The following is a 23,827-nucleotide window of genomic DNA, read 5'->3' on the forward strand; positions in this document are numbered from 1 at the left end:
AGTCGAAGATGACAAGGTTTTTAGCCTCACAGGTGGGAGCAGGAAGAGGGGCAAGGGAGGCCGGCAACAGTGACAGGAAAAGAGGGAGCAGGTGTGCCGATGAGGAGAATCTCTGTCTTACTGGCATTGTAACATTACTTTGTAGAACAATTCAGAGCTAGTAAAAACAACTACTTTCTGGAGGTGCCTCAAGCTACTCAATGATAAGTATGAACATTCAATAACTATTTTAGAATGCACGGAGCAATTCAGGGAAAACAAAACCCAATTACACTTTAAAACACATTGTTTTCCAAGGACCCAATGTATTTCAAGGTAAGTAATTGACCTCTTGGTACATAACTATCCTAGTAGCTAGTGTGAGAAACCAGAGCGTGTCTCACCCGCTAGTCCCCAGGGATCGATCTGAGGTGGCCAGGGCACAGCCATCACCTTTGGATCGAGACCCTGGTGGTGGACCAGTGCGGGAGGATCACCCACCTGGGTGAGGGGTCTTCAGGGACTGGGGATGAGACAGCCGATAGTGAGATGCAGACCTCCCCCCCCCTTTCTTGTTCATCTGTTTCATCCTACTTTGTAGGGTTTTCCGCAGTCTCAACTCTCCCCTCCTCCCCCTTTTTTACACAAACACTGGGCCACGGAAGCGGGTGACAGAGTAACCAGACTAACTCTCTCACACAGTGCTCCAGATAAGATTTGGAAATGTGAGTATTTTACTCCCTATTTTTTTAAAGTTGGGAGTAAAATGATGTTTTAGGGAGTAAAAAATGTAAGTTCATTTCCCAATGAGAGTATTTTATAAGCGAGTAAAAATATGTTTTAACTGAAAACTTGAAATGTTTTTGTAATATTTATTTCTTTGAACCTGGTTATTCATGCACATTAAAAGATACATGTTTACTTCTTTCAATCAGGCAGTTAAATAGTGGTTTCTTCTTGTGGTGCTACATGTACTACTGGTCCAAACATATCCATGGAGCTGTAACAGTGAAAGCAGGGGCGCAAGATTCTACATGTCTTTTTACTATTTTTTTCTGGAGTATTTTTACTCACTATTTTAATTTTTTGGGAGTATTTGCAAATTTCTAGTGAGTAAAAGTGGCTGATACACCCCTTATCTGTATGGCTGCTCTCACATCGTACTGGACATGTCACGTTAATCGGGTCAGGCAAAGTCGAGCACTGTACACTAAGTGCATATATCTGATACCAGTTAGCTCTCCTCACACGAATAAAAGGCAACACATTAAGACACACTGAGCAAATGCGGAACACGAGTATGAGCAGAACTTCTGGGACGAAGGCACGCCTACTGCAGCAGAGCAATGGACCAAAGGTCGAGAGCAGCAGGCCGAAAACCCCAAGGCTTCCCTACTGGAGGTTGTTGCCTCCGACAGACCGTGAAAGACACATGGAGAAGGCCAGATCCCACAAGTGAAGATTTCATTTTGTTCCAAGGACACAAGTGACCCTCCCGGGTGAACATCAGAGCTGAGGAGGTGAGGTCTAGGCAGTGGTACCAACCTTGACTCGTAAATTCGATGTAGCAAAATAAGAAAGAAGCGCACACAGCCGGTGAGTTGGCAAGCGACCTGAGAGACCGGTGTGTGTTAAAGCGAATGAAGTAGCAACATTATATCACAAGTAAAGGTTGCACTTGTGTGGATGAGATACTAAGAAAGGCAGATCTCTGAATGAATTTTGACGTAAAAGGCAGCTGTGAGATCAGCGATTCTAAGTAACGGAGCTGTCCGGTGAAAGGAAGTAGCCCATTCGAAAGTCTATTTGAAAGGTACATTGTTCGAAGCTAAAAGGCGAACAAACGGCAAAAGAGAATCAAGTGAAAGTAAATGTGAACTGTGAGTCAAAGTGGTCCTGCGGTGGTCTGGTAAAAGAACCATGCACACTGGAAAGTCTTCAACACCTGAAAGGGGTCCGAGCGCCATTCAGGGAGACCAGAAGTTCAATGAGCTTGGGGCAAGGTACCCCCCCCCCGGAAAGTTTGTGCTCAACTGTGACATGTGAAGTCTGAGCCCGACAGAGTGGGGGGGGCCATGGGGTTTGGGGTCACCTACGTGAACTGTGTGCTGCAAGGTCTGAAAATGCAGCTAACCAGCAGCTTTCTTGAACTTATCTTGTCATATCAGACTCATTCTTTAGAGACTAACCCAAACTAGATTTTCTTTTTTAATTGATTTAATTTAAATACAATTGGTTATAATAAGCCAGTTTGCGCTTAGAGCTTGGTGTAAAACCCAAGTATTTTCACGTGTTTACTGGCTTTAGGCTGGCAGGATACACCATCCCAAGCAGCATACACATAAAATCATATTTATATCAGTGCGCAGGACTAATGACTGTAGCCTTAAATTCGTACTGGTTTAACCAACAAAGAACAATCACGCAAGAAATGGCGAAAAAAGAAAGAAGCCACCATGTTGGAAAAAAAGTGACCCTTCTGTGCCTAGCCGCAGCTGTGAAAACAGCCTGCGAGCAAGAATAGCTCAAAAGTCGGTAGAACACTGTCATCAGACATACTTGTTTGCTTGTTACTGTAACAGAAATGTTACAGGAGCAGAGAGAAATGGGATACTGGGTGACCCCTCAACATTCCACATAGGGTGGTGGGTGGTGTGTGGTGTGTGCTGATCTCTCAAAAGGAAAAGTGAAGCAGGATAAAATGCATCCTCCTAATCTTGAGAACAGTAGTTCTGAAGGGAATTAAAAGAATATAAAAAGGAAAGTCCAAAGGGCTCCCAGCAACACGGCACATAGGGTGCGGTGTGCTGCAAACGTGTAACACAAATGCCTTTAACCAAGGGTGGAGGAAAGCATGACACCACAAAATAAAGTAAAACAATGAACAGGGTTTCCTATGGTCCGAGCAAAAAGAAATGAGGAGAAAGACTCCCCTCATTCAGGAGAACAAGTATAAGTTCCAGAGGTCCAGCAAAAAGTGCTGGGAGTCTCACAAGGAGAGGGGATTTGGTATAAAACTGACACCGCACTAACAAACGATTGACTCTTCATTTCCACGATTTGGTTTTTAACAGTGAAAGTTTTGATCTTCAAGCCAGAATACTTCATTAAAAAATAAATACCAAGCTCAACTAAGGCAGAAAAGCGGTCAATGGGCAGAAACAATAAGGTTTGCATAGATAATTATCACAAAGCATTTACAGGGTTGAGAAAGACTGACATGAAGGGAGGAAGTTTTCAAAGAACAGATCACAATTGGAGTGGGTAAGGGGGGAAAGGAGAAGAGTGTGATCTAGGCTCAAACTTGCAGGTGAGGGGGCAAGGGACCACCAAGTAAATCCAGCATCTTAGATAAATCGCTCGTTAGTTTACACTGTATTCCACTAATCTGAACACAAACTTCATAGCCTCCTTTAATCTCTTCAATACAAAAGTCCATGATTGGTGTTGATTAAACTCCTGATTCAAAGTTATTTTTAGCATGTATATTTTGTTTATTTTATTTATATAGTGCTCCAGACCCGGGAGTAACTGGGCGCTTAAGGATAGGTTACAAGGCACAGTAAATAAGAATTGCAATGGTACATTTGTAACGTTATGTACAGTATACACAGTTCGAGGTAATTAGACACACAGTTGTGGCATTTATGCATGTACAATATATACAATTTATAGTGGGCTAAATCAAGCTAAGGTAGGTTTTTATTCAGTAACCATCCAATGGAAAGTGTCCTAAATAGTTGGAAGGATTTTGTCAGTTTGATGTTGAGAGGTAGGGTGTTCCAGAGTTGAGAGGCGCGGACTGTAAAACTCGAGCCGCCGGCTCTTTTAGAGGTGAATCTGGACACTGAGGATAGAGTGTTGGAGGATCTGGTAATTCTGGTGGCTGGCTTCATGGTGAATTTGCTTGTGAGATAGGGAGGGGCAAGGTGGTTTAAGGCTTTGTAGGTAAGGCATAGGGTTTTTAAATCTATTTTATGTTGAATGGAGAGCCATTTGCATGAGATTCTAGTGGCAGAGATGTGCTCACGCCTAGAAATGTTTAGTGCTGCTCGTAGCGCATTATTTTGGAGAACCTGTAGTTTGTTGATGATAGATTGGTTAGCGCCTAGGTAAAGGCTGTTGCAGTAGTCTAACTTGGATTGTATGAGAGCCCTAGCCAGCGTGAGGCAGCTGCTGGTGGATAAAAAAGGTCTGCAGGCTCTAATTAGTTTCCCAGTGTAGGCAGTGGCTGAGGCGGTTGTGTTTACTTGTTTAGTGAGGTTGGTGTTGGCGTCAAGATAAAAGCCAAGGGTTTTCACATTTTTAGCGATGGGGATAGTGTTGCCATCGATAATGATGTTGGTGTAGTCCGGGCTAAGTTTCTGTAAGTTATTAGGTGATCCGACAAGGAGATGTTCGGTCTTCTCATCATTCAAGCAGAGGCCATGTGTGGCCATCCATGCCTGAATGATGGAGAAGATTTTGTTGATCCGAATGACGTAACATTGTAGTTACCAGAGATGGTGAGTATCATCTGGGTGTCATCCGCCTAGTTGGTGTAGGTGACACCCAGATGGTCCAGTTTGTCAAAGAGAGTCTTTGTAAAGATGTTGTAGAGGGTGGGGGAAACACAGGATCCGTGTGGGACGCCGCAGGTGATTGGGATAGGGTCTGCTGCTGCTGCGGATGAAAAAACCGTCATGGTTCTGTTGGCCAAGAAGGATTGTATCCACATGACAGCAGAGGGGGAGAAATGGTCAGCGGAGGAGAGGTGGTTGCAGAGTATTTTATAGTCGACCAGGTCGAAGGCTGCTGAGAGTTCTAGGAGGAGTAGGGTGTCAGCCTTGCCTTTGTGTTTAATGTCATCAATCTGACTTTTGACGTCAAAAAGGGCGGTTTCTGTTCCATGTTGAGGTCAAAAGCCAGATTGACGCAATCCTAACAGTTGGTTGGTCTCTAAGTAATCCTGAATTTGCACATAGGCAAGATTTTTTAGCAAGAATGGAACCGTAGTGATGGTACTGTAATTAGTGGGAATGGCTGGGTCTAGAGATTGTTTTTTTTAGAAGAGGGAGAACCCATGATTGTTTCAGGTTATTGGATACTGAGTTGGTGGAGAAGGATAGGTTGATGAGCTTAGAGATGAAGGGGGAATAGGTCTCTTGCTGCATCTTTGATGATGTGGACAGGGCAGCTGTCTCCTTTGCAATTTGACGGTTTGAGGGATGTTATAATTTTTTCGACTTCTGGTATGGTAACCTTTTTTAATGTGAAACCAGTGTTGGTATTAGTGGTGGTAGGTAAGCTCGGGGAGGAGGGGTTACTGTTGGAGAGTTGAAGTCGCTTGGTCTCAATTTTCGTTTGGAGGCCGGTAATTTTATTAGCAAGGGCATTTTGGATGCTTGTGCACCAAGGTTTATCTTTCAGAGACGTATCCGTCAAAGGGTTAGGATTTTCTAGCTCCTTTAGGATGGTGAAAAGTTCTTTAGTGCAGGATGCTGCGTCATTTATTCTGACGTTGTAGGCTTCCTTCTTGGTGCAGATTATCCTTTTTGTAAAGGGAGGAAATGGTCACTGTTTTATTTTCAACTGATGGAATTGTTTTCCATAGGGTTTCCATCTTGGCTTTCTTTTTTTCTAAGTGATTTGAGTTCAGGTGTGTACCAAGAGTTCAAATGCGCTCTAGGTTTGCCTTTGCGTAACTTTAGTGGGGCAACGGCGTCAATGGCTTTGGTCATGGCGTCATTGTAGGTACCGACTAGTAGGTTGAGATCAGTAGTGGCAGGGAGCGTATTTAGGATGGGGAGAACCAGCGGTGTAAGGGTTTCCGTGGTAATGTTGCGCTTGTTTCTGGTCAGACAGGCTGGTGCGGGGGGGGGGGGGGGCATTGTTTGGGGTTCTGGATGTTAATGCTAATGTCAAAGGAAATGAGGAGATGTAAGTCCATAGGAGAGGTTTGGGGGCTTTGCAGGTGATATTGCAATAATGGGCAGCGATCCAATCGATGGTTCTGCCTTTCTGATGGGTAGGTAGAGTGAGGAGTTGAGTAAAGTCGTGTTCAGAGAGGGCATTAGCAAGGGAGGACGCAGGAGTGTCATTGGGGTCATTGTACCCCAGGTTGACATCACCTAGAATGATGTTTTGTGAGGGAGGCTTGGAGTGCTCGGCTATGAGAGAGGTGATGTCTTCCTCAAAGGTATTTGTGGGATCTGGGGGTCTATATATTAGTTCCAAGGTGATGGTACTCTTCGGGGAGGTTTGTATTTTAATGGTGAGGTGCTCGCATGATTTTAGTGGGAGGGAAGTAACAGATCTAATGTTGAGTGAGGATTTAAATATAATGGCTACACCTCCTCCGCGAGCATTGGGTCTGTCGGCCCTGATGATCGTGTATTTGTCAGGAACGGCAAGGGTTAGATAGGGACCTGCTGCATCAGGTAGCCAGGTTTCTGTGGTGGCAAGAAGTCGAGATCTGCTGAGAGGGTAATGTCCGCGATTTCGGTGGGATGAGCCACAAGGGATCTGACATTAAGTAGAGCACATTTTAACAATGCAATGTTAGTGACGTTGGTGGTTGTTGATGGCCTTAGTCCTGGATGTTGCCGGTGATTTACTCGGTGAGGTGTGAAGTCTAGAGCCTAGTCTATTGTTGCAGGTTGTGAGGTTTGGGTTGGCTGTGGGCCAGTATTCTGGAGGTTTGAGGGGGATCGGATTGGTGTTGGTTTGGACATATTTAGTGTTGATAGGGGGTTGTTTAGTGTGGTGCTGACTTTGGTGGTGTGGTATGAATGGGCAATGTGGGGGAATGGTCGCAGGGTAGGCAGGAAAGGTGTGGGACAGGGGATGGGGTGGTGTCTTGGGCAGCCGAGTTTGGCAAGTCCATTGCTAATAGGTATATAGCGGTTTCTGCTGCAAGGCATATTATGCACGACAACAAAAGGGAACATAGTGAGGATGAGCCAGGCAGGCATAATTGTGACTGCGATGTAGGTTGGGCTGTAGAGCTATGGGAGGTAGGAAGTGCTGTGGGCTGGGCACTAGCAAATGAGCACAATGGTCAATTACAGGAGTAGGGCGTATGCAAATGCGACTTGAGTTGTGTTTTTGCAGAGTGGTTAGATTCAGGTCTAACAGGAGGGCTGATTCAATTGTGCAAGTGACATGGAAAGATAAGCAGATTCAGTTTTGCGAGGGCAGTGCAGAACCCAGGACTCACCAGGTTAACAGGCTAAATCGATTTTGCTAGTCTAATGCGGCAATAGGTAGGTTCAATTTGCAAATAGAATACACAAATGGGCAGATACGATTATGCTATGGCAGTGAAAAACAGGCTAAATCGACTATGCCAGTAGAATGCAGCAATAGGTAGGTTTAGTTTTGCAAATGTAATGCACAAATGGGCAAGTTCGATTATGCTAGGGTAGTGCAAAAGTTGGTCTGTTTAGTTTTGCTGATTGAGTACAAGAAGCATTGGGCATTCGTGTAATTTGCGCAATAGGTGCCATATGAGGCAAAGAGTGAGCGTTGACACTATGGGACAGATGGCAGGCACAGTGAGTCAAGAATCAGGAGCAGTACATCATTGGAACGCTTAGGTTATAAAGAACATTAGGTGAGATAGTAGAGGGGTCTGTGCACGCACAGTTGGCAATGAGTGGGACGCATTGTTTGGCAGTGGAGGAGCGCATGTCTCAAGGCTGGAGACTTGGTAGGAACAGTCAGATAGCAAACAGGTAGGTAGTGTAGGCTATCATTTCTAGTGGCAGTGTGTTGCACATGTGTGCGCAGATTTTCACTGCAATTGTAGTTTTCAGCATATTTGATAGCCATTGTTTACATGCATAGATGCAAAAAGACTGTACATCAAAAGCAAGAAAGCAAATACCAACATGACAGTAAAAGGTTACCTAATTAGTGCACATCCATCTAGATCATCTTTACTAAATAGAAGTGGCCAGAAAATGCGGATCTTCAGTACATCACAGTCCTCTTCGATTTCACTTAATGGTCTATTGCACCATCTTTTTACAGGATCAACTGTTTCAAAACAAAAATAGACAGCAGTTCAAAACACAAATGTCCATGAAGATGCAATCGGTGACAATCATATAATGTTGTTTTGCCGACCTCATTGTCACAGCAGTATCGCAGAGGAAGCAATGCTGTGCACTCGCAGCATCTAGCTGTTAGGAGGATTCGCTTCATGCACTGTTGAGGTTATGGTGTCGCCTTCCCAAACCTTAGCAAACAGGCGATCCTTAAGATTTCCTCAGCTCAACTATAAGTAGCAGAGGTCAAGCAGTCAAGAACTTTTTTGCAGAGGGAACAGGATAGAATTACTTTTAATATGGGAATGTAAACAGTCAGTGTGTTGTAGATTATCGAGGGCTTTCATTTGAATTAAGTAAGAGTATTCTCTGTCCATTACCATTCTTTTTAGGGTCACTTGCCATATCAAAGGTGTACTGGGATCCTCAGGTACCAAGTTAGAATGTTGGCACACCAGAAGTAGGTTTGTACTTTCGTAGGCTCAAATAGGATTCAGTCTCACACATTAATCAGTGGGAGAGGCCTACCAACTTATTGGTCGAAAGGAATACTGGTCCTGACACTTTGGGGTCACCATCTGTTGAGAATAGGATCCAACGTTCAAGATATCCCAGGTTTACAATTGGGGCAATCTGGGGCCTATGTCGAAGCTGGGGCCAATGTGAAATAAACATTAACATAAATGCCTACCCAAGAAGTGCATGGCTTTTCAAGATAAATTAGAGCATGCATATCCAACAAAAGGGTAAATAATTTGCACATAATTTACAGATAGACAAGGCCCTTCATTACTTCAACAAACCCTTTTAAAAACATATCGGAGGAACAAAATGCTCAGTTTTATGGAGTGTGGTTTAAATACTATTGATAAAAAACCAACACAATAATTTTGAATGCAATTAATAAATTTAGTCATTCCCACTGAAACAAATAAAATATATAATTATCTGAATTAACACTTCATTGGGTACACCCTTTGACAAGAGAACTTCTTACTGCACTTTTTGGTTTGCTCAAAAACCGATCAGAGGTTGTGGATTTTAAGGCCCTACCTAAACAGCAGCTATATTAGCAAAATGGCAGTTCTTAAGATTTTTGGAATGCCCTTAGTGCCCAGATTAGTTACTGTTAGGAAACTTTCCCTCCATATTCTACGGACCCCCAAAGGTTTTGTTTTGTTCTTGAACCGGTCTTGACTGTATAGGGAAGTGAAGCCTTCCGTTCACTCCCCTGGCCTTTTGCTCATTTGCTTATGAGGAAACCTATTGGCCCTTAAGACTATCAGTACTGGGAAACTAGGTTTCCTTTTTGTCTTTTTAACTTTTTGCTAACTTTTTAACACTGGACACACCATCTTACAATGCAGTGCACTGGGGATACATTTGAACCACCCTAGGCTTTTACACTTTTTTATTACTTCTATATGCGCTTACAGAAAAGCTAGCAGCAGCAATTGCCTTTCTACCATTTTGTCAGTATTTTAAGTGTGCACATTCGCGTTTACTGCGTTTGGCTACTAAACATGACTAGTGCCCTAAAATGGCAGTGCCACAAGATTTTCGGTTGTTCTTTGGTCATATTGTTTGTCCTTTTTCCTGCCTTCTCAGTTCAGGATATCCCATATTAAGGTCATGCACTTGCCCAGGAAAGCTGCTGCTTTTGCGGGTGAGACGGTCTGGTCCCACTCCACATCTATGGTGCCAGAGAGTCTGTGTGTGCACATGAGTGAAACCTACAGTGGTCGCTGATTGGACCACTGCTGGCTGTTTGAATCGTGCAATCCTTACCATTGGCAGGCTTCAACTTGCGTCCAGCCAGGTTTTAGGATAAGAGGACTCCTTCAGCCATTTCTGCAGATCAGCGTTGGAGCCAAGTATCCTGCGTAGAAGAGCAGCCGACTGAAGATCCATGGATGACTCCCGAAGAGGCCAGCATCCCCTTCCTGCGTTTGGGCCGGTGTAGCCCTGCTGGACTACCTGATCTTCGAAGGCTGCAAGTGGTGCTTCAACCATTCGACTAGTGGACCCAACCAATCGCAATGCATTTCTGAGGTTTCAGCCTTCCTGAGCCATCATAGGTGTCCCTGGACTCCCTGGTGGACCCATCAGCTCTCCAGTGGGCTACCTCTGTAGAATCATCACCGTTCCACAATCGTCGCCGGTACTTTGGTGGTTGTGCTTGTGGGATAAGTCGCCTTCTTGCTGAATTACAGCATCCCATCATCAAGGGAACCTGCTCTGGAAGGTCTAACTGCGACTGGAAAGACACCTGCTGTCAGTTGTGCGTGGTAACCACAGCTGCAACTTGTCTTCCCTCGTCGGGTGAAGTGTCCTGAAGAGGTCTGCATCGGTGCCTTCTGCATTTCTTCTTCACAAACAGTTGCACCCTGCTCCTAGAACAAACCGGAAGAATCCTTGCACCGCAGCTCCTCGGCATCTCTCACTGGAGCCAACAGTGGGAAAAGCTACCTCCGGCGACCCCCAGTCGACCCACCTAGTCATCTGAGAAAATCCGTCAAGGGGAAAGTAATTGCAACACATTCGCCTCTCCCTGTTCTCCTTAGAATAAACTTTGGTAATTCCATAGCTTTTTGATCGACTGCTGTAAAAACTGGTATTTAAAAGATATGACTATCATATTTCCTACCTGTAACTTAGTTGAACTATCTTCTAGAACAGTTTCAACATCTTCAACTCTTCCAACATCAGTCCCCTCACATAAGAAGAAGCTTTGCGACTTTTGGACACAAGGCCCCATACATCAGAGGGATTGGATTTATAAAGTTAGGGTATAATTCTTGTGAACTGGTTTCATTCTACTGCAAACTATGTACCTTCTTTTAGTTGTCTAAGCTATTGTATGTGTTCCTAAAAACCGAAATGTGACTATATAGGTTTGATAATCGAGTATTGTGTGATATTACTACCTGCTCATTTCATTTCTTAGTGTGCTTTTTTGGGTCCATAAGTATAGTATTTCTGCCTAAATTGAATTATTGCATGCTTCACTGTGTGGACTCATTGTGGACCCCTGATCCCACTCTCCTTCTCCTGAGACCAAGCATCAACCACTCTCCACGCTTACCTTCATTGGGTTTAGCTAAACTCTCAGTTCCCCTGTTCACTATAGCTCGGTGGCCTCCTAAGATCTGTCCACCAGGCCAGACTCTAGAAACCCATTTTAACACTTATCGGTAATAGTCATCAATCAGAGTCCTACTCTTCTGTGTCCCGTTCAAAACAAATGAGGATGACCAACAGCTTGAGACAGGCACCCCTGGGTTAAAAAAGAACATTCATATATAATAAAATACATATTGGCTGCACACCTTTTGGGTGGGCAGTATAAGTAGTGTCACCCTCCCTAGTCATACGTACACAGAGTGAACAAATTCAATCAAGATCAGCAAATGTGGTGGAAGGGTCAGAAGTAGTAGTTGGTCAGGAAATATAGGACAGTACTGAGGATTACCAGCAAGTAATCTGGGAGTTACTTCTACATGCCTCCTCATGTCCCAGTCCAAATGGCTGAGGATATATAAAGCAGTACGGAAGATGGACACCATGCCACATGCCCAAAATTCACCACCTAGATTCAATTTAAGCAAGAATAAATTAAGTGCCCACACATGACCTAATTTATCTAACGGCAGACTAGCAGCTAGAAACAAAGCAAACCCAAGTGGCAGACTAACAAACGTCCATCATAGTAGCACCATCAAATGCAGCCTCAAAACCTTTGGATGTTCCATGAATTCCTTCCAGTATTGGGCTACAGCCCCCTTAGTAATTCATGACTATGTGGCCCTGATCCATCTACTGGATTGTTCCTAAAGTGTTCTGACCAAAATAAGACCAGGAGGGCATCTGAATTTCAGAATATTCTCAGCACAGTCAAGATATACCAGCACCACACTTCCCACATCTAGTGGGTGTGAGACGACATGAGGGGCAGACTCTGTGCCTCACAACAGCAAAGGCAAGGTGAGGGCTTTGTTGGAGCGAAAAGACTACATAACATTGGTACTAAACATGGGGGGCTTAGGCAGTGCTCCAGATAAGATTTTGAAGTGGGAGTATTGTACTCCCTGTTTTTGAAAGTTGGGAGTAAAATGAAGTAAGTCCCATTGCCAATGGGGTCATACAAGAGTAAAAAAAAAAGTTTTTTTGTAATATTTCTTTTGTTCTAGTTATTCATACAGATTAAAAGATGCAGGTTTACCTCGGATTCCAACCATATCCATGTAACTGTGTGGGGGAGCAGAGGCACAAGCCCCGAAGTCTGTTTCCTATTTTTTGTTGAGATTATTTTTACATCCTATTTTTATTTTTTGTATTTGCCCATTTATATGGAGTAAAAAAAGCTGATAGACCACTTATCTGTAGGGCTGGGCTTAGACCTAAAGTACCAAGCCTTCCTATAAGAAACGGAGAAAGGGTGGGGGTGGGCAGAAGAAAGCATGTCTCCCGGTTGACCCAGGCTCCTGCCCAATTTAATGGCTAGTAGAAACATGCATTTTGGAAGGGGCACCAAGGATACTTCCTGCAATGGATCAAACAGAGTCCTTCCTCAAAAGAAAAGGACTAACGCAAGGCTCAACAAGACATGCTTCCCTTATTGGTGGGGGTGGGGGTCCTTATTGTCCGATGGAAACCCTCGAGTATTCACAAGGCAAGTGTGATGAAATGCTGTACTTTGTCTTTTACTCCACTAGGGCTAAAAACCACCCTAGCCATATTCCTGAGGAAATGTGAAGACCTTGGCCTTAATCTGAACAAACGAAGGTCATCGTCTTCAAACCGCAGTTTGTTAAACAATGTGCACTGAATATCACGGAGGCTGGATGAAAATAAGAACAGGTACCACTGTATGATTATCGAGGAATTAAACTCCATGAGTGATCACTGATCCGTCCAAACAGAAAAGGCCAGTACTAATCTGGGTAAGCACAGTGGAGCAACTAGATTCTTCTTTAATAGACATGGGAGAGGCGTGGTTTCCCCGCGCATTGAGTTATACAGAAAACGAGCCCCATCAGCGTCTCTTTGGTACAGAACTCTGGGGTTATGCCAGTACAATGAACCTAGAGATGGTAGAAAATACGTTTCTGAAACACCTACTACAGATTCCCCAAAGCTCTCCCAATGTGTTATTACACCTCGAGCTTGATGTGTGCCCTATTGGAGAACTAGTCTCCCTTAACACAGTATTATATTGGGTAAGGATATGGAGCACTGACAGCTTAGATAGATATTGACAAGCCTTGAAGCACCTTTTGAACATGGGGGATTGGGGTGGTTTATACAGTGGACTGTGCATGTGAAAAAAATCCTTCGTCAAGAATGAGATCTGTGGGAGAATCCATACGGTGGAGAAAGCGGACAATAGAAGCAATTGTCATGGTCAGAGAAAATTTGGTAGAAGCGACCATTAGGCTAAAATTGGGTCCATAGGACCTTTCATGTAAACTAGAGTTTGGCTTTGAAAGATATTTTGACTATATAAATCCACCCTATGAAAGAACTGTCCAATTTAGAAAGGGGACGCTACAAATTGCTACCTTCACTAAATCTTGGGGCCTTATTGGGTTGGGAACCTGCCCTCTAGGTGGTTTGGGTGATGAAATAACCCATTTTCTGTTTATATGCGACATGCTAAATTCACTGAGAACTTGGTATCCGAGACCCTTACTCAGGGCTGCTGGCATACACTCAACCTTGGATGCCCTGAAATTTTGTAAAGGTACTTCAGATCTCCATATAGTGCTTAGTGTGGCCCACTATATCCATTGGGCGTGGAAGCGCAAATTGAAAATGCTTAATAGCAAAGCAGATTCACAGAGAGTCAATGGTGGGTAAATCTAATTCAACAACATCATCATCATCTTTCTTTTAGGATATGTGTGAACAATCCATAAAAACATTACATAGCACAATATCTACGAATTGAAACTCAGTAAAACATACATTCATTAAATAAAACAGCGAATAACAACATCTAAAAAGGATTATAAGTACAATTCATTGGGTGGTGTGTTACCTCCAGGGCAATATACTCAAACATTTCCTTTGGTGTAATACTTTTTTTCTGAAATGAGAGCAGGGACCAGCCCACACATGGAGAACCCACCCACAACAAGTATATCAATGTAGGCAGATACTGTACAAAACCCTGTTCCATGCAATAAGGGTCATATGAGCCACCTTCTGGCCGATGCATAAACAGAGCAAAAAAAGATCAAGTGAGCGAAATCCTCATCGGGAGCATCGCATACCGGACACGATCGGTCCACTCCCCCCCTGCACCATGTTACCACCACGGCCCTTCGGTGGAAACCTTGCTCTGGATATGCGCACACAATCTGCAGGTAATTCTGCCCAGAGCAAATAGCAATGGAACCCCAGAGACATTATGGTCATCAGGCCACGATTCTTAGGTTTTGCAATTTCTGAACTTTCTCCGTCTAGCGTCTCAGATTTGAACAGACCTACTGTCCAATGATTTATCTCTCTCCGAGAAAGTGTACTGCTCAGAGGGTACAGATGAATGGTATTAATCCCCCTCAACTGTATCTTAATATTGAGTAGCCATGCAATCTTATCTCCCAAATCCTTATCCAACAGGAAAATGATCAGTTCATGCGTTACGTTGGCTTAGGTTATGGGGTAATGATAAAGTCACTTTAATACTGGTTGCAGGGAGATTGTATCCTCAATTGGTGTGCAGCCCAGCTCCATGTGTACTCCAAAATGTGGAGCCAAGGTAGAGAACACCAGCAAGTTCTTACAAAATTCTCCAGAGTCTGGACCACACCGTTATTCGAGTGACTCCCACAATTCCATCCCGGATCTAGCCACTGTTGCCGTTTTACCCTTGCATAACTGCAGCGACGGGGCGGTAGGTTTGGCTTTAAACATAGACCAAGCCCATGAGACCCCGCCTAAGGCCTGCTTGAACTTCAATGCCTGCTTGGATATGTGAGCCATAGCACCAACGTTTGCAGAGAATCGGACCCCGAGGTAGTAAAAAAAAAAAAAATAAATAAAAAGACCCTGGGGATAACAGTATTCTTGCAATATATAGTCCTTAAGTTGATCTCCCTTCTCCCCTTCCAGCAAGCCATCACCGCTGATTTTGCTGCATTTACTACCAGGTCCAGCCCTTCCATAAAAGTGGCATACTACAAGATGAGTGCCTGTAGGGCTCTTGGTGTGCGGGCCATCAGGACAGTCTCGTCCATGTTTACTAGAACTGGTAGCGGCCGACCCGCCATTTTTGGGACATCAGGAGAAGCCTTTAGGAGATAGTTATGTGGCCCATTTATATATAGACAGAAGAGCAGGGGTACCAACACATCCCTGGCGAACCCCCAGTTCAACTGGAAAGAGGCCTGTGCATTGCCATTTACACCACTCCCGACACATGCTTGTGTGGAACCATGCAACCTTGCCAACAAGTTTACTCAAGGCCCTGGACAATTCATGGACCCGAGCCTATCCCATAACTTGGTACGGTTAACTTGGCCAAATGCTGTGCTCTGGTCCATGAATGCTAGGTAGATGGGCTCTTCCTTCAGGTAGAATGTGCCATTACCAGGTAGAGGTTGAGTGCCTGCTCCGCTGTGCCCAACACTGGCCTAAAACTTAGCTGGACCAGTGAAAGGATAAAACTACTCGTAACCCAAGCCTCCAGTCGGGCCAGAATGGCATGACCTAGTATTTTGAATAGGGAATCCAAAAGAGATATGGGTCTATATGAAGTAGGAGAAACCTGGGGACCTTTTTATAAATTGGTTGAATAACTGTCATAAGCCACGACGGGGAAATGAGCCCGCCCACATATTGTGTTAAACCCTTGTGTCAGTACGGGAGCCCACAAATAAGTCAGCCGGCACATTGTCTGGGCCTGGAGCACAGTTACAGCGCTGTCGGTCAATTGCCTTCCTGATTTCATCCACTGAGAAGACCATTGCCTCGGTGCCCATCCCCTCACTACATCCCATGCTAGCTGTTGGCGCTTGCCCTTCTGCCCTGCACTGTAAAGGCTTGAGAAATGGTCCACCTAGGCCTTCTCTGAAACATTACAGCCCGGGGTGTCCATGTTATATTTATAGTATGGGCCCTTCTGGGCAATTTCCCAGAACAATTTCAAATTATCGTTCTTTGCAGCTACCACCAAGGCTGCCCATGCCTCTTTCTCAATTTCCCATTTTCTATTTGCCAGGGTTTTCTTGTAGTGGGATCTAGCCCTTATAGTGGCAGGTTTGGGAGTTACCATGCTCGCCAATGCTAGCAAAAGATTTTTCCTAGGTCTCGAGCAGACAGTCAAACCACCCCCACCCCTACACTTCCCACCTTGTTTGCCTAGTTCACGCGAGAACACCTGCGAGAGTTGGGTCAGCAGCCTTTCAAACCCCTCTGATATATTTATACTTTCTATATTCCCCAACCGCAGATTCTCAAGTTCCAATGGACTTGATAATACTGCCTATAGCAATAGTTCTTCTTATCCTCCTTCCATTTTAGTCTGCGCCGCAAGGTGTCCAGGGATACCTTCGAGGAGTATACTCGGTTCAACCTGTCCTCCCTAGGCGCAGACAATCTTTAAATTAATGGGGAAGTGGTCACTGCATATATGATTCAATACCCCAAACCATTTATGAGACCCCAGTGCTCAATTGATACACAGAAGTAAGAAGGGAGAAGGTATTTTGCGAGTTTAACCTGACAGACAGATAAGGCAGAAAGTATGCATTTTGTATCAGAGGTGGAGAAGTTAAATTGCAGCCTCAGCATGCAGTGACATCGGGTCACAGAAGTGGTCAGGAATGCACATGACCTCTGAAACAGCCCTGTGCCATTAAAGAGAGGCGCTGCAATGGTCAGGAGGATAGTGCTGCAGGGCATATATATGCACTATTCTTTTGCCATGGATTTTGAAAGGGGGGTCCGATTAACAGGCTTCGCTTTCAGAACTATAATTACCTGCATCTTTATTATTTAATAAACTCAAAAAAGTCGGGGCTCCCCACACACTGGCTCAGTGTAAGAGACTGGCTGACTGGGCGAAGGGAAAAGGTGTAACAGCAGGAACTTTGGCCAGAGAAGTGATAGGGCATTGGATCCCCACTCCCTGGGATCCCAGGATCACATGCAGCAACCGTCAAACTAAGCATCGAGTTGGTCTACAAAACCGGTTTAACCTCTGCCACACCAGATTGGTGTGGCAGAGGTTCTCTGGTACCGTGAACCAGTAGCGTGAACAGTTCAGATTATGAGAAGGCCTGAATCAAAGTCTGCAACTGTACTTCACTCCTGAGATATACTCCACAAACGCAAGAGTTTCAACAGTCCCCAGATAGTGCCAGCTTCTGTGGGATAACCTGAGCAGTCAGAGGATAAGCCCAGCCAAACAAGTTGTCTGAGTAGACTAGGACTGCCCTCCCTTTCATGAACTGTTTGGGTTTCAGAGCAGTAGGAACTGTCGCCAATTCATCCAATTCGATTATGTGAATGTGTTTGATAAACCCCAGAACGTCCCGTGTTTTAGTGGGGGCCCCAAACAATAAGATGTGTACCAGTTGTTAGAATAAGTGGCATTGGTAGGTCTAGTCATATGCCATCCAGCCACTATTGTGCTGCCTTCCCAATTTCTGTTATGCCTGGGGCCAGTGAACAATACTCCGATAGAGTTTGGATTACAGCATTCTAATAGTTGGCGAGTTGCCGTTTTTAAGTGGAATATTGTCCACGGACTCATGTAGACAGCAACCATGTCATGCTGGCATCAAATGTACTGTCGGACTGGGGAATTCTCCAGTTCCAGTAAGTTCCTTAGTCTGGTTTTAAGCGGACTCAGCCTATCCTATCCCCATCCACTAGAAATTATTCCAGGATCATGGCAGTATTGAAGTTCAGCCAGCACAATGTGGCTCTTTCTTGTTCAGCTCACCTGAATTTGGTTGGTCTGGCACACTTTCTTCGTGTACGACACTTAAGGGCCAGTGGATGCTTGAGTAAAAAGGACATGAATGAGCCACTCTTCCAGCTAGGAGTGTTTGGCCATACTGAACATGGAGGGGCACAATGGGTAGTAGGGCCTGCGTTAGCAGACCACAAGCTGAATGGGAGAACCTTGAATTGGAACAGCTACCCTCCTATTGCAAATGTTTGGTGGTCTACAAGGCCACGCAGAAATGTGTGTGCCAAAATGACAGCCAATGTGGCCGTCCCTTACCAAAAGGTAGCAGGCATGGCCGGGTCTGAGATTGTGCCAATTACAGCCCAAACAACAATCCGTGGGTCTAGGAATAGGGTCTGCAAACCAAGAATCCTTCAAAAGGATTTTATCCTTGTGTGCCTTTAAATGAATAAGCATGGATGGATAAAATTGTATTCGTTTTCAATAGCTCCAAAGTTAGAAGCAGCTGAAAAAGGGTGCTCTCTATGGATCACCACCAACTAACAAGCATTTTTTGTAACTGGAGGACCTTACACTGCTTATTAAGCTAGCTAATAGCAGCACTTTCAAGAAGACAGTTAATTTGAAGATTAAATAAATGTCTTAAAAGCCTGATCAGAAGTACATTTGTTAGTACTCAATAGTATTACAAAAGGATCGGAGGACAAAAGACTCCTGTTAGGGAGATTAGAAAATGGCCATAGTCCAGCTAACTCTGCAATAGCACTGCCCTATAAAACAATGGCAATTTCCACCTGTGGCAAAAAAAGAAAGCTTTTCAGCTAATTTGCATACCTATGATGGATGTATTGTGACTGAGCTGGTGGTGAACTTCCACTGATCGCAACTATGTGACGCTGCGTTGTGTCCGTCTGGTAAATTGTCCATACAAAGACGATGATCAAACACCAAGTAATTTGGTCACAAAACCATAGAGGATTTGCTTTTTTGCAATTTCATTTCTAGAGGGATACGACATGTTCGCTCATGATTGCATTAGCTGGATTGTATACCTGTTACAGAATCATTCTTCCACGGCAACTTAAAAGGTGTATTTGTAAACATAATTTTAAAATTGAGTGTCTGACATTATGCATGTCACACTCCAGCCTCCATTAGAGCCACCACATAGCAAGACTGGAGCCGATATTGGTTATTTTATCCACTTAACCTTCCAACTGGGACTAAGTCAGTTATTAGTGGACTGGGTGCTCATGGTTCAGGAGGAACTGGTGGGTGCCACCAAATTTACATTGATACATTATCAATGTTTATTTCGGCATAAGCTATACAAAATGATCAACAACAATTAACACAATCATTACATTCCATAGTCACACGATTACAAATTTCAAATGTTAAAATGCGCTTAAAACAAAATCACAAAAGAAATCATACAATCGAATGTCAAAATTATATTCGTAATGAAAATGTAGCCCCAAAGTATTTCATAACTACAATTAGGAAAGTGCTGCACATCCTCAACCCACGCAATACAATATTTATATTTGTCAAAGTGACCTACATTCCAACGAGATGTAAACCGGTGAATAGTCAATTTTCCTAATCTAACTTTAACAATCAAGGGAATATCTAAATACATTTCCATGTTTAATCTCTAAAAATTGTACTACTAAATGTGTATCAGTAGACTGCTTACATCATTCTCTAGAGTCTAGAGTGTCAGAAGTCATAGGCATTTCTCACCATAGATGTATAATCACGACCCAGTTTAGGAGGGTTACTCCACAAAAGGGATACATTCAATTTTGTTGATATTTAGTTAATAAAGGAAATCTATGGGAAATGGATAACCCCATACTGGGGTAACAAATCGTAGTTCCTCATGATAAAACAAAGGTTTGTGGGTATTCCATACTTTTAACCTAGAACGCAAAGGTTTCATTTTTATTAGATACTCAATACCATATCAGCCAAGTTCCATTTTAATTGGAACATTGGGTACACAGTTTGACACATTCAAGTGTCGTTGAAGAATCCAATTTTCCTCCATTACCAAGTTTCTAGGATCTTTGTGCCCCCCGATTTCTCTCTAAAAACTGCAGCCGGAAAAGCCTGCATTCTGTAAATCTCCATGGCGTGAGATATACTCTGCCCACCATACTGCTTAGCAAAACTAATCACTTCCATTCCTCTCCTGGCCAACATGGTCACACTTTTTGCCAAATGAGTACTCCATCTTGTAGAATTCCGTACATGTAGACCTAGGTAGTCAAACCTCCACCTGTTCCAATTCAACATCTCCCATAAAATAAAGGAGCAAGTATGGTCTTTAGGATATTTATTCAGGGTAAAAATCATGGTTTTAGATTTAGAGATCATTAGTTCTTTTTCTTTACATCTTGCAGAGAATGTTGGCTGTTTTTGGAGGCCAGCTGGTGTCTTGAGATACCAAAACTACATCGGCATAAAGAAGAATGCCTCATTTTGTCCCACCCAATGACAGAGCGTCAGCTTCCATATTGTTAACGCCAACTGCAATGTTGTTTATAAATAACGAAAACAAGAGGGGAGCCATCACACACCAGTCTAAACCCTATTGTGATACTAAATGGGGTGGTATATTTTATGTTATCGGTTTTTGTAAAGCTAACATACGCCAGTGGCATTTTGATGCTGGGGAATACAACAGAGGTGAGTTTTCAGAGCACAGCTGGAGGTAAGGTGATGCTCTGTGGCTCAAAGTGTAGAAGGAAGAGGAGAGTTCCTTAGCTTGGCCGCAGCAACGGAAAAGGAGCGACCACCCGTCCTATTAAGACGGAAACGAGGAACAAGAAGTTAGCAAGAGTCTTGGGAGCGAGCAGACCGTGCCGGCACATAAAGTTGGAATTTCTCCTGCAAGTACTCCGCCCATTGGCCATAGAAAGCCTGGTGGACAATACAGAGAGATTTGAACATAACGTGTTGCTGGACTGGTAGTCAGTGGAGCGAACGAAGTACTGGCGAGATGTGAGAGCCATAGGGAGTATCTGTAGCAATACGGGCCACCAGGTTCTAAAGCAACTGCAGGCAATGAAAAAGATAGAGAGGCTGGGCAAAGAATAAGGAATTGCAATAATCCAGGCTGCTCAGAATGAGGGTAGCAACCATGAAGGGGCGCAGATGGATAGAAAAGGCAGAACCTTTCGAAGGACCCTCAGTTGGAAATAGCCAGTCTTACAGATGGAGCCGACTTGAGCTATGGTGATAGACGCAGAGAACTTGAAAGCAAGAGTTTATACCTCAGAGACACTGGTGACAGACGGGGACCGAGATCTGGAGGCCAGTGGGTTTAGGCCAGGCTGGGGAAGCCAGAGCGAGGTCCGCAAGGGGGGCCCACCACCAGTACCTCAAGTCTTGTTTCCGTTTAACTTAAGCCAGTTGCTGCTCATACAATTACCCAACGCCAGGCAACTTCTAAGCTAAGGCGCTGAGCCAAGTCAAGCAGGACGATAATTTGAGTAGCAACGGAAGCCATGGGAATGGATGAGCAAAGTAAGAGGCGATGTAAATGTTAAATGAAGAGGGAGACAAGAGAACCCTGGTGGACACTGCAAGAAAGCAGAGTGGAAGGAGAGGAAAAAGAAGATAGATAGCATCTGGCTCCGAAGGATCCAAACCAGATAGGAGAGGCCAGCCAGGGCGAGGCGGTTGAACAGAACAGGGTGGTCCATGGTATCAAAGGCCACCAACAAGTCTCTAATCAGCGCCCCAACCCCTCTGCCCCCAGGTCTGCCAATTGAGTAAGGTCATCCAATACTGAGACAAGTACACACTCTGTGCCTCAACCATGGCAGAACCCAGACAAAAAGATCCAGGAACTTGGGGTGTTCCAGAAAAGAGGTTTGGTGATTCCCTTGTGGGGTACCCAATTGCTCTTCATCATAAGCCCTGGGCCGGGAGCCGGCAGGCGACACCGGCCCCCTCAAGTGGTCTGATCTAAGGGCAGGTATCGCTCACGGTCTGGGCCTGAAGGCGGCCTGCATCTGCCGACCATGCGTCCTAAATCCAGCATGCAACTCCGGATCAGCCGGTAAGACTGGGCATCCTCCTCCCATCTGCATCAGTGTTGATCCTCCTGGTCCCGCCGCTGTTCGCCAATGTGTTCTCCGGTAATGCTCTTCCCTCCCCGCCCCCGAATGGGCCTCTCTAAGTTACGCCAACTCTAAAATTCGGGTTGCCTGCAACCCCCACACCCCCCTTCCTGCGTTTTCTTCTCCCCTTCACCTGCTGTGCCTTCGCCATGAGCCCCACAGTGCTACCGATCCTCTCTGTAGGTTTATCCCACGCCTACTCATCCCTGCTGGCACATCCTTGATATGGTCTTCTTCCGGCATCATTCACTAACTCGGACTATTCCTGTGATCTTCTGCAACCATACCACCACCTGGCCTACCTCACCTTAGGTGGCTGCTTGGCCGCCTTCACTACGTTGTGCATATTGCCTGCACTAAATCTGTATCAGCATTTTGCCTGTTTGTTTGAAAACCGAATCTGGCTATTCTGAACTTTTGCTGGCCTCATTTAAATGCTGCATTTGCCTGTGTGTTTGAAAATCCAATCTGGCTGTTCTTGAATCTGCAGGCTTTACCCTAAAATGACTTGCTGACTGTGTCCTGAATAGCAATTCGTGCTGCTCTAAGTTCTAAAACAATTCTAGGCTTTTCACTTATTCATGACTCTCAAAACAAAGCACTATTTCTCAAAAACTGCTGTGCCAAATCGCTAGACCTTTTTTACCTTTACGCTGCCTGTCTTTCTTGGTTCTCTCCATCTCGCCAATCTATTCTTTTACTCAATCACCTTTCTTACCCCTCTCTCGAAGCCTGGAAGGAAAACATTTCAGAAAGCACTCTTGGTCTCCAACCCAGAAATGCCCATTGCAAACACCTATGTCCTCCAGGCAGACCATCACTGACATCCTCTTTACTGTCCCTTCTCCTGACCCATGTACTCCCCCATATGGTCTCTAGCCTCTCCCCTTTTTCCTCCTCAGCCATTAATGGTGTAAACAGATGGGAAGTCCGCTTGGCACACTTATCTAGGTACATCATTAATGTCTACCAGAATGGCACCATCATGGCAAGGGTTCTCATCCTGGACAGGCGTCTTCTGTCTCTCATTAACTTCCTCCCTTCTACTGCCACTCTGCCTTCTGCCACCCCTCTGGCCTCTTAGTCCCCTCCACAGGTGTACCTCGCACATGTTCCCCGCCTCGGAAGACCTTTAAAAGGTGGCATCCAGCTTCACGTAACTATCCTCAATTCTCGCTCGGTTGTCAAACACTCCTGGCATCGGTCACCTGCTCGAAGACTTTGACCTGGACGTCCTCGCTCTAACTGAGACGTGGTTCAATGCCCGCTCTGTCACTGCTTTTGACACTCTTCTTCTTGAGGGCTACAAGATCCTCTCCAAACTGGTCTGGAGGCGGAGTGGCCCCTTCTCTTCCCTGAATGGGTACATGCTTCCATCATAACCACTCAATCCTACTCCACCTTTGAATGTCTAGTCTGCAAGCATTGGGTCTCTCCTTCCCTCTCGATAACTCTCGCTACCATCTACAGGACTCCAGGGCCAATTCCCCCACCGCTTTCTTTTCAGAGTGGGTCGATCTGACCTCTACCTCCACGCTTCTCCTCCTCAGTGACTTCAATATTCACCTGGATTCTCCTGATGCTGCCACTTTACTCTTCCGCAACCTCTGTGACCATTTTTCCCTCGCCATTCTTCCCTCTGGCACAACCCACTCAGCCGGGCACACCTTGGATGCGCTCATCTCTGCCGATATCTCCTTCTCTAACCCCCTCACTAATCCTCTCTCCTGGACTGATCACGTTCTCCTCCCCTCCATCTGGAG

The 23,827-nt window shown here is 44.8% G+C and overlaps 1 protein-coding gene across 2 annotated transcripts in view; it reads right to left on the bottom strand.

The window, feature by feature from the left end:
• The window catches only part of TTC3 (tetratricopeptide repeat domain 3), a 2,698,168-nt gene that overhangs the window by 2,503,825 nt on the left and 170,516 nt on the right, over window positions 1–23,827 (bottom strand). For both annotated transcript variants that reach the window (XM_069636090.1, XM_069636092.1), the window contains exon 4: window positions 7,869–7,998. In XM_069636090.1, the coding sequence (XP_069492191.1) occupies window positions 7,869–7,998 (130 nt within the window). The remainder of the gene's footprint in view (window positions 1–7,868; window positions 7,999–23,827) is intronic.

This window comes from Ambystoma mexicanum, chromosome 7p (genome assembly GCF_040938575.1).
Source record: "Ambystoma mexicanum isolate Mex_15411 chromosome 7p, UKY_AmexF1_1, whole genome shotgun sequence".
Taxonomy (NCBI): Eukaryota; Metazoa; Chordata; class Amphibia; order Caudata; family Ambystomatidae; genus Ambystoma; species Ambystoma mexicanum.